This window comes from Diuraphis noxia, unplaced genomic scaffold (assembly GCF_037042655.1).
Source record: "Diuraphis noxia isolate RWA-SAM2 unplaced genomic scaffold, SU_Dnox_SAM2 contig0001, whole genome shotgun sequence".
Lineage (NCBI taxonomy): Eukaryota > Metazoa > Arthropoda > Insecta > Hemiptera > Aphididae > Diuraphis > Diuraphis noxia.
In genome coordinates this window covers 93,817,629-93,830,024 of record NW_028301711.1, presented here as the reverse complement: position 1 = coordinate 93,830,024, position 12,396 = coordinate 93,817,629, and the positions used below count along the sequence as shown (strand labels likewise).

The 12,396-nt window shown below is 24.9% G+C and overlaps 1 protein-coding gene across 1 annotated transcript; it reads right to left on the bottom strand.

Annotated features, from left to right (window-relative positions):
* Window positions 1–918: 918 nt before the first annotated feature.
* On the bottom strand, window positions 919–12,155 carry LOC149062496 (uncharacterized). The gene is made up of 9 exons (XM_089217748.1): window positions 11,887–12,155; window positions 11,664–11,799; window positions 8,412–8,494; window positions 8,279–8,345; window positions 8,094–8,220; window positions 7,720–8,022; window positions 7,030–7,232; window positions 4,689–4,893; window positions 919–3,493 (listed from the first exon to the last, which is right to left on the bottom strand). Exons 4-9 carry the CDS (start codon window positions 8,290–8,292, stop codon window positions 1,211–1,213), a joined length of 3,135 nt encoding a protein of 1,044 aa, XP_089073874.1. The 5' UTR covers window positions 8,293–8,345; window positions 8,412–8,494; window positions 11,664–11,799; window positions 11,887–12,155; the 3' UTR covers window positions 919–1,210.
* Between the last annotated feature and the right edge of the window lie 241 nt (window positions 12,156–12,396).

Here is a 12,396-nt window from a genome sequence, read left to right as displayed (position 1 = left end):
AATAGATTAATATGACAGTTAAATTAGTACATTTATTTATTTTAAATCAAATTTATTTATTTCCATTGATTGTATCCTATTTCTAAATTATTTTCTAAAACAATTACAGACATTTATGATTTTTATTATTACTATATTTTCATCAGATTATGAAATATGTTTTGAATATTCATTACAATGTTTGTCTAATAAGATTTAGCATTTATACTTAGTATTGTGGAATAACTATACAAGTTTAGGTCAGATATATCGCTATATGTTTGTCAAACAAAATAAAATGACAGTGCAAGGGTACACCAATCCTGTGGATATATTGTGTTGGGCACTGCTGTCAAAGATTGTTAATAACAATGATGTGCTTGTGTGAGAGTGTTTAGAATTTATATTGATTAAATATTATAGCTTTAGGACTGAAAATTTGTAAACATTTTAACACAACTTCAAAAAAGTAAATAGTTTAATTAATTAATTCTTAAGTTATAATTATAAAGTATAAAAACTTAAAATACTAATTTACACAATCATAGCATTTTATGTATGAAATATATTTAATTTTGCATTACATTTAACTTAGTATAATATTTAAAATAGGACAAAAAAACTAATATTACATTAATTTATATTCTTAACAGTTACCTATATCAAATTATCAATTATTAAGTATAAAACATTACTAACACATGTAAGTATAATAAGTACATGAATGGAATACGTATCAAAATATTTTAATTTCATAGACAACAAATTATGTATGTTAAAAAAAAATGTAATTACATAAATAGAAAAGATAATACATTAAATATATTTCTTATTTCCATAGTTTTTGTACTAAATTTGCATTTCAATTCATAAATAAAAATACAGATTAATAAATAGAAATATTTAATAAAATCAATATCTTAGATATACTTATAGATGTATAGTTCATATTATATAGTAGTACTAAGATTAACAATAGATGCAAAATAATCATTTATACGGCTTAAGACTTAACACTATCATAACTTATACAAATTCCAAAACTGTTGTATTAGATTGTAATTTCTAAAATGATAACTTAAAACTATGATATTCCTAACTTATTACAAATATTGTAAGCCACTATTAATTACAATCACAATCTCAATTGTAAAATTCAAACATTATCTTTCTGTTTCAATAATTGTTTAGCATTTTCTATTCTTCTTTTTTTTTGATAATATTATTAAATTTAAACTTTCACTTTGCTATAAATTGCAGCTTTTGACGCATTTGACAAGATTTCCGATATAGAATACCCGTTTCTCCATCCATAAGCCTTATTATTTATTTTCTGTCTTTTAGAATCATTATGATTTTCAGATGAATTACTAATAATTCTTTTTAATGAATTCTCTGTAGAGCAATAACTGCTGGTAATATTTCCATCCACTTTTTTAGTACATGTTTTAAACTTATTGTCATCCTTGATATTTAAATTAAAGTGAGAATATTTTTTATGTATATCAACATTTTGTTTCTCTTCTTTAATAGCTGTAAGTCCTTCGCCAAACTTGTAATTCTTATTACATTCTATATTCTTTGTTTCACTTTTTACCATAATTTCTTTATTCTTATTGATTGTCTGCTTTATTTTAAACATATCATTCTCAAAAAGAGTACACTTATTATTCTCTTTAGGTTTTATTGATTTAGAGTCCAGTGTAGTACTAGATTTGCAGAGTTGGTTTTCTTTTTCATGAAGATCAATATATAAAATGGGGTTTTTCCATTCCATATTTGTTTTAATATTCAAATGTTTGGTATTGTATTCATCATCATTTGTCTTTTCAACTTCATCTTGAATTGTATTATATTTAATATTATGGTTTTCACCTCCTATTAAACTAATACTGGACATTTTTTGAGATTCATTTTCTGTGTAATTATTAATTTCAACATGATTATAATAAACAGAATTATTATTTTTATTATCTCCATTATTTGAAATACTGCTTGCAGATACATTGTGATTTGTTTTTTCTATTTTATCTCTGGTTTCATTAGATACAATCTTATTTTGAAAATTTTTATTCAAAGACAATAAAATATTTGCAATACTTTTTTCATCAACAGTGTTATCCATATTCTCTTCATCAATATTAGATGATTTTTCTACATCATCAATGATTGGGCGAACAGCATGTCCAATAGAATTTTCTGCAACAGATATATCCAAAGATTTATTTTTATTTTGTAACTTCTTTTGGTCTTCATTTTCTTTTTCACAAGTATCATTAAACCACAAATGGTCAAGTTTTTCAACATAGTTTTGGGTATTAGTTAACCGCTTACTTGTGGTCGCCCAATGCTTAGTGTACTCATCTTGGGTTCTATAATCTTTTTCAAATAATTCATTTTGTCTATTCTCATCTCCAGGCATAGGGTTGATAAAATCCGTATTTATTGCATCAGATGTCTGCATATTGTTACTCATAGAACAAATATTTTGTTTTTTCAAAAGCAATCCGTTTATATTGGATACCATTCTAGATTTATATTGCACATTTTGATCAATTAACAACTTAGGACCAAAATGCAGAATTTGAGAGTCTATTAGTGGTGTTTTACTATTTTGTGGAATTATTATTGACTTAGTATCATTTGGAGGACAATATTGAGATTGATTAACAGACGCAGAAAGATCTAAACCATATTTTGATGAATCACTACTACTCGAAAGTGTACTCAATGATGAACTTAATTGTTGGTCTTGGAATTTGAGACTTGATTGATGTTGAATAAATTGTTTGGGAGTATATTTGTTTAAAACATTTTGAGGCTTTTTGGTTTCTTCAAATAACAAACCTTGTTGTTCAGTAGCCAATTCTACAGATTTTGGTGAATGATTGTTGCTTTGGTATTGCTGTTTATTCCACTTATCAGTATAGCCAAAGCCACAGTTTTTTATATCATCATGATGTACGTTAAAACTATATGCTTGATTAACATCAGCATTAGATGATAGCGAATACCTTAAAAATGTAGTAGTAATTTCTTTAGAAATATTCTTAGCAAACTTGGGCATTGGAAGCGACAATACATCAGAATCAGCAAACTGTGGCAGTGATTTAAGAATCGGTGGTGGATACTCGTTGAATATTATTGTAATTGAACTGTCGTTTGCATTTGTATTTGAAGAATCGTTAGGAATATTAATATTACTGATGTTTAAATATTTATGCTGTGATATGCCCTGAGCGTTATTATCATAAATTGAATTATTACGTGGATCCCTAATGTTAATTGGGCAAGTTTCATCATTAATTGTACATTTGTAATAAGGATCCACATGACGTTCACTATAAGGTGATAATTGACCAGTATTGGCTTGTTGCTGAATAGTGAAATTATCATTATTTGTATTAGATATTTCACAAGCTCGACACCTTATATATGCTAAATGAACATGTACTGATTCACCTTCTATATAGCTACCATTCATTACAGTAACACCTGACTGAGCATGTAATTCCTTAAAAAAATAAATAATAAAAAAATTAGTAATTCTTAAATAATATAAGTTATATATTTTAAAGGCATGCATCATAACTAGAGATAAGATGTTAATGACTTAAGCATTTTTTTTTTCTATGATCCTATAAAACTATCTTAGCTAAAAATGTATGCTAAATGTATTCATAATATACCAACAATTTTATTGCTTTTAGCTATATATAAATGCATTTTTTTTAGTATATTTGTATGTATACTAATTACCGTGTGCTACAACCATAATTGATACTAGCAGCATTTATTCTAGTAAAAGTGTTAAGTACGAATGTTCAATTAAGTAAACTCCACACAGAATATAGATCTGGTTGAAGCTATGCAAACTACTGAAGATATGGCAAGTATAATTAAAAACTAAGATTAAATGATGATAGTGAATTTAAAATGTTATTTGATAGTGTAAAATGACATAAGATTATAAATGTAATGTCTAAAACATTGAACTATATATTATTAGCAAACAAGGAAAAAAACAGATTCAAGGTACAGATTAATTTGTCTGAAAATTATAATAGAATATAATTACATTTATATTTTGTAGATCATTTTTACAATAAATTGAATGAGCGATTTTTGTATCAGATTTAAAATTTAAACTTTATTTACCATCAACCAAAAGTATATAATATACTTCCCAAAGAAAAAATTAAGATAGTTTATATAATGTATCAACATGATTTAGATTGCAGTGTGCTGTGTGTAAGCAGCTGTAAGTGAAATAAAAATGTAGCAACAAAAATTTACAGGAATTCAAGATTTACCAAAAATAGTTACAGCTTTAGTGTCTAATCGATACTTATTTATAACTATTAAGCCTGGTGCACACTTATGTTATTTTAAAAACGTCACTTATTACTTAATTGTACCCCATAAAAACAAACATATATTGTAAAATACATTGTTCTAAAATATAAAAACACACGTGTTTACAAACATTGATATTGTACTTGAAAAAAAATAACTTATGAAAATTGCTTTAATTAAAACATGTTAACTTGTTAACAATCAAAATATTCAGTATTAACATTTTACCAAAATCCTAAAATGTTGATAGGAGATTAGATCTAAATAATTTCTGTAATATTATGAATGTAGTATTATGTAATGATACAAATTTATATTAAATCAATAAAAATACATTAATAGTAAATATTTACCTCTTGGAAACACAACAATGCATGTTTGTTGAATCGGTCAATTAAACACTTTCTAATAGGTCCAAATTGACTAAAAAGAGATTCCAGATATTCATTAGAGACTGAATCTGCAATACCATCAACCCAAATACAGGGAATTTGCGATGTAGATTCCTTGGAAGCAATCCATGAATTAACCACCTTAGCATAATGACTTCCTGCTGACCTAGTAGATATTATATACAAATTAAAATTTCTGTATCAATAATTTTGGTTTTCAACTAGTAGATTTTCAGGTTAGAAAGTGAATCTAGTTGGTGCATAGGGGAGGTCAAAATTTGAAATTCCAAGTAGTTTTCAAAAGTATAAAAATTAAGAAAAACGGGAATTCGTAGACAAATTATAATAATTATTAAATTTTATAAAGAGGTAAATTCACTATAAATTCTAAACTAAAACGTCTAAACGTGATCTAATGAGCATAATATTTGCTATGTTACACACTTGAAAGATGGAGACAACGTATGCGGAAATCACGTCCTTTTCAGTATTTTTTTATAATAATAAATAAAAATAAGTTAAGGCAGTACCAATAAAAGATTGCTGATCATATTGACCAGTTCTGTGGAAGTTAACACAATACTATTGGTCGCCCTTCAATTTCTATAGAGATTACTGTCAATTATTGCAATAATATGTTTTGATTAATTAAGCGTGTACACTGATACCGATTAGAAATGTTTGTAATTACAGCATAGACCTTATACTAATAGACTGGCCTTTCGTACACGTAGAACTGCACAATAATAACAATTATCGTATTATCGTAGTCTATTTTGAAAATACTATTTCCATTACGCCAATATCGGTACATGTTTAAGTGCTCGTTTAAGTTTACTTATAAGTTATAATAAATTATTTTAAATTTGTTATAATGGTATATAAATGTTACATTTGTAAAATTGGTTACACATCAGGATTAGATGTCTCTTTACAAAGTAATTATTTTATATTTTATAATTAAAATGTTAAATGTGTAATAAAATTTAATCTAACCAGGCTTTATTATAAGGATTTTTATGTTTTTCATTACAATCTATAATTATCTTAAAAACATTGGTATGCAACAAGAGCAATCACGTATAGGTATTAGGAAAAACCTCACCAAATTGATTTTATTCAGTAATGAATAATGCCTATAGGTATATGTGTATATATTTTTAATAATTACAATAATAAAGTATCATATTTATTAATTTATTTTTTATATAATTTAAAGTAGGTAACAGCTATTTTGTTTTCTGGACAAGTTAATTGTATTATTTTGAATATTATGTTTATATCATATAATTTTCTTTGTTTTTAATTTTTAATTTTTAGTATTTATTTATTTAAAAATTTTTGAATTTATTATATATACCTATTTAATTGTTATTATTATTATTATTAATTTCTGTTAATATATGTTATACAAACAAAACTGTTTAGTAACTATTTTTTGAAACTTACTACTTAGCTTCTTATTTAATATTTTATAATTAGTTAAAATCCTGCAAAAGCCATAAGAAAAGTAGAGAAATTAAAATAGTACAATATGATTGTACAATAATTGTACATTGTACTAAATATACAATGACAACACTGATGTTATTAAATTGTACATCACTGCATTATGTCTGACCGGTTTTTACTACAGCTACTCTATAGGCAAGGCCAGTCTATTAGTATAAGGTCTATGAATTACAGTAAACAAATTACTAATGTCATAATATTACGGTGCTGTAATAATATTTGGAAAAAATGAAAATTCGCCAAAGTTTATATTTGGCATATTGGCATAGAATTTCATAATTTAAATGGTTGTAATATTTCATATTTATTAAATAAACTAATTTATTTCAATATAAAAACTATTAGCTTATTCTTCAATATACCTGACTATAGTAAGTCAAAAAAATCTTTTGAATTAGTATTAAAAATAATCAATAATAATAACTTTAATCAAGAAAAAATCCACAGGAAAAATCTAATAGAAAAACCTTGCATAGGTAGGAAGACTATAGAGCAAGAGTTGTTGAATTGGCCAGCAGTGACAGAAGATTGAGATAGATAAAAGATATTACTTAGGGGGCTATAATAAGGGTAGATATATAATAATGGTAGACGTATTATATAGATTATAGAACTTACAAATTCAAGCCCATAAACTCGAGCAAAGCTAAAATTAAAGTTTAATAAATGGGAAAATTACAGATATGTTAAAAAAAGTATGATAAACATGTAAAGCATTAAAATTATCAGGCAAAACATATTTAGAGAAATTATAAAAATATCGGATAAGCTTCCATTTAATTTTACTTACTTTTGTTTATTAACAATATGTATTGAAGGATTTTGAATTGTAATTTTATCCAAATTTATTGATAAACAATTTTTATGATTTCGTTTATTGTAGAATTCAACAAATTTTACTTGACATTCGCTAGATGCATAATCACCATGAAAATATAAACCATTTAAAAAACCATCCTTCATTTTATTAATAGCCGTTTCTGCATTAACAATCTAAAACATGAGACAAAAAATTAATGATAACTAAAATTTTTATGTTAAATCAATTTATGACGAAATCAATTTTATTTCTTGATTTAACTCAAAAAAAAATATCTGTAGATTATAGGTAGATATTTTCACTGAGAGTTTATTAATAGCATTTTCTAATTTCCATAACATTTTGAGCTATACATAACCATGATAAATTTTAAATTTTTTTTTTGTTCTATTAATTATTGTCAATAAATAATTTTTTGCTTGGTGAGAAACTTAAGAATTAAATATGAACAAATTAATAATATGAACAAAATATAAATCCTATGGCATACAAAATATTGTATTCTATATTTTCAACTATTATTATAATATTCTAATCGGTTCTTTTTCAAGTGAAACAACTTTTATTAATATTTTATTAATATTTTATGAGTTTTTGATATCCTTTTAAAAGTAAAACTTATATAAAAATTAGTGAAGAAATAATTAAATAAAATCGTACCTCTTTGAAATATATTATAGCACGTTCATTTATTTGATCAATCAAACATGTTATAATAGGGCCACAATCAGCTAAAAAAGTCAGCAGAAAATTATTGTCTTCTGATTGTTTAATACCCGTGATCCAAACACATTTTGATGGATATGATCTTCCAAAACCCAAACATACATGACAACCTTCTATATTCACGCCATTCATTTTAAGCATAGCAAGAACTACACTACTGGTATCAAAGTATATAATGAATGCATATACTTTTAATGATTTATCGTTGACATAACCTTCCTTTTTAATATTAATGCTCTGTAATCAAAAATGTACGAGTATGTATTAAATAAATAAGAAATACTATAAGTGTTTATAAATGTACATACAATAATATCTCCAAATTCTCCAAAATATTTATACAATGTAGCATCATTAATATTTTCATCTAAATTACCAATGTAAAGTGTTCTTGATAATTTAGAAAAAAAACCACTTTTGTCTTTTTCATTTAATCTATAAAAAAATAATTTAAGTTTTAATACATTCATATTTAAACAGAATTATTTCTTACTTATTATTCTCCATTATGGCTGTTGTATCTTTTTTAAAGTGAGATGGACGATCATTAAGCACACTATCTAAAGTATAAATTTATATATTACACTTCAAAAATACACATTTTATATTTTTATAAAATAACTTACCACCAGAAAAGATTGAACTCAGATCTATTTTTCTTTCAATATTTGATAATTCGATCCAGTAATAAGTTATTCTTCTAGTCAAGCTATGTATAAAAAATAAATCAAACAAAAACAAATTGAAGATATTGCATAATTTATTAATACTTAGAACCTAATTATAACTATCCTATCTATAAGTAATATCTTTGCTATTCAAATTTTAAATTCCAACCATGACTTTTTAAGTGTTTAATAGTTTATGTGCCAATTTATGTATACAATGATGCTCACACAAATTCATTATAGGGTATTTACTCTTATATTATGAATTTAAAAAAATAATGGAAATAAGCAATAAATATTGTGATTTTTTGAGTGAAAAACTAATTAGATTCAACCCCTTAGATACTAATCACTTAGCGGCTTAGCTCACAAACAACTGTTTTCTAAGGCTCTTACACAATTAATTAATTAACTCATAAACTTTACAAAAAAACAACTTTTTGTTTCATAGTTTTGTGATTTTTTGATACTGAAGCTGAATGAAGAATGTATCTAAAGATTTTACAAATATATGTTTTAAATTCTTTTTATTTTTTGTATCTATATACATACATAGTAGTAGATAAGCAAGTTCTAAATTGATAATTTGTAGTGCAATTCAAAATAATTTGGAAAAACAGAAAAAATAAAGGGAAAAGAAAATTTTTTCCAAAAACCAGTTTTTGACAAAAACAATATATATATATATATATTTTTAGTTCAACTCAAAACAAACAACTGTATAAATACTTGAAATTTTCACAATATGTTAGAATTCATATTTTCTATAGATCAGGGATGGGCAATTGGCGGCCTGTGCTACATTTTCAAATTACTTCATATAATTTTAGCGCTTATCTGTATTTTATGTTATTTTACTACATTTTTTGATAAAATGTGGATATAAATTCATATCTAGTTTTAAACCGAAACTAAATGGTGATTTATTATTGCACACAGATGTATGCTGGTTATGTCGAGGAAAGTGTCTCAAACGGTTTTTTGGTTTGAGAAAAGAAATATTAAATTTTCTTAAAACAAATATTACAACTGATACCAAAAATATTATCTATAATACTTGAAATTGTTAATGTTTATCATTATATTTTATACATACATTTTAATACTATAACAATCCAACATTTTCGACAAAAATTCATTCAACCTTCAGGTACCGTATAACTATTGGAAAAATAAATTATTTTAATGGAGATATAAAAATATATCTATATCATATAATATATTTTTTTCTGAGTAACTGGTACCAGGCTCTACATGAATGATTATACCTAATGTATTTTATTTAGTAACATATCTAGACAATCAGACATTATTCATTTAAAAATGTTTTTCATATACAATCATAGAAATAATCTGTTGGTGACAAAGGTAAGAAAAACTAACACTCCTGATATCAGATCGATGGAACTATGGGAGAATAGCATCCTTTTGCTTTCTTCCTGTTATAAAATATTTTTTTTACATAAAAAAATCAATGCATAGTAGTATATTATTGTATTTTTTTTTTTTATTCATGATTAAGAAAATAATAAATTATAAAATATCAATAATATTGTTCAGTAATGCTAGCTTATCCTGTTTTTGTAGACCGTGTTTTTAAAGATATTGTATTGAAATAAATATTTATAATTTTTTATATTAAAATTATTAAAATTTTGGAATTTTACAAAAAGTACAAGAAGTCAATATTTTTAAATCAATAAAAATTATTTATATAGTATATTAGTATATAACATTTTATTAATTCATGTATAACTGTGTTTTATATACATGTTTTTTGTTAGTAATGTAAACTCCTGTTAACTTGGGGGAGTTATAGCGTCTTGATTAGAGATAGACTGCTTGATTTTTGACATTATTTCTCTGGGAAAAGTTAACAGTACCTATATATAAATGTTTACTTTTTTTTTTTATATTTTAGTTTTAATATTTGAAATTTCAGTAATACTTATACAAATTAATATCTCTGGAGATATCTCTGTGTAACACTATAAGTGTGTGTGTGTGTGTGTGTGTGGTTAGGTTGGGGGAGGTTTTTTCTTTTTCATACATAACAGATTTTTAAGTTGTACCATAATCTACTCCCCAATCCAAAAATTTACTCCAGGTTACGCTATGTAATGATTAATATCATTGAATTTAAATTTAATATGACATCTAATGATATACAGCAGAGTACCCACTTGGTATATTTTATCAAATAAAGTAGTTGCCACTTATTGAACTCGCGTTAATTGACTCATTCGCATATTATACTATAAAAAGCTGATCATGATGCGCACATATACTAAATCACAGAAAAAATTTGACTCACATTTAGTTTATATGGTAATTTTGAACCGAAAAATGAAAAGTCCAATCAACTTGGACAAATTTTTATCAAAAATTAATTAGGTACCCTGCATATTACAATATTTTTAATTAAACATCATTTTCGTTTGAAATATCTAGATACTATTTTTATTACTATTTATTTAATTAAATAATATATGAAATCTCAATAAGCGACAACCACTGTATACTTCAAAATAAATTTTCAAAACTCTAAAAATAAACAACTTTTTTATCAAACGATAAAATTTATTAGATACTTACCTAAATGAACTACATATATGTCATCATTCGATTCTAATACTTTTATGTCTTCAGAAAACTCAATAAACACTGTAGATTTATTTCACTCCCCACTTAATAATCTTTATTCAATAATCTTTGTTTATTTTATTTTTTTTATCACTATTTCATTATTTAAAATGTAATTGGCGTCAATTCCGTGGTAAACAATATTATTATTTATTATATTACTATTATAATCATTAGAAATGTGGTAAATGCATTTTTTTTTACAAATATATTTATATAAACATAAATAAAGCTTTGACTTGAGTAATGCAAGTAAGAACAGCTAGTATACAATAAAAATGGAAATTGAGTCAAGTGATAGTTAAAATAATTTAAATGTATTGAACTGGTCGTCGTAGCATTTGGTAGTATTTAATATCACTGATAACTTAAAGTTCTATTAATGAATAACTTTCTCGTATTGTAAAAAAATATTATAGTTATTGTAATATTATTATACCTATTTTTTTGATTTGTAACTTAATAATATTAAACCATTTTAAAATATAAAAAAAAGAATTGAATAGATCATCAATTTTCAAAAACAATAATATATTCACTAACTAATTAAAGGATTCTAATCATTACCTGTAGTTTGAAGAATAGTTCTTTGATGATGCAAAACTTGGAGCTGTGTGAGGTACGTGTTGTATACGTTGATTTAGATAAAACTGACAACTTTGATTGAATTTTATCTTAATGTCCCAGATCAAAACAGTTTGCACTACAGCACAAATAAACAATAAATACAGATATTGGATTCACATTAAAAAAATTAAAACTAGAAATACATCAAAATCAGTGATTATACCAGAGTTGTTAAATGTTGTTTCATTTTTGTTTTAGAAGCTGAGTTGTTTAAATGGGTGTCTGCTTGATAGTTGAAATAACACTCTAAAATCTCGAAACAATGACGATGATCGTAGAGGCCTTAATAAAATAGGCGGTAAAACATACACTAATGTCAATATAGATAACGTGCTTCGAGACTCGATAAAGAAATGAACCTGTTGTTGCTCTTTAACAAAGTGAAATACTACCCACGTGATAGGGGCATACAAGACGCGCTCTGGTGGAAACAATTTGTAGTTTCTGATCTAGATCTATAGATATAGTTTTATAATGGTAATTTTAATTTTTCTTATAAATTATAGTAAATACTAAGTATAATTTCTACTAGTATTATGGAATACATTCAAATACACTAAAGAAAAACGTAAACAAAATGTTAATTAAAATGTTATATAAAAGCTGATAAGAGTATTACTACTCTACGCAGTAACCATAACCTGACCAACGCAGTGGCGTACGATTGCGCTCC

Bases quoted from the DNA above. Each gene is read 5' to 3' on its own strand.
- LOC149062496 (XM_089217748.1), bottom strand. The intron at 8,023-8,093 runs GTATGTACATTT...TTTTGATTACAG, and splicing joins GAGAATTTGGAGATATTATT to AGCATTAATATTAAAAAGGA. The intron at 4,894-7,029 runs GTAAGTAAAATT...AATATCTACTAG, and splicing joins CATATTGTTAATAAACAAAA to GTCAGCAGGAAGTCATTATG.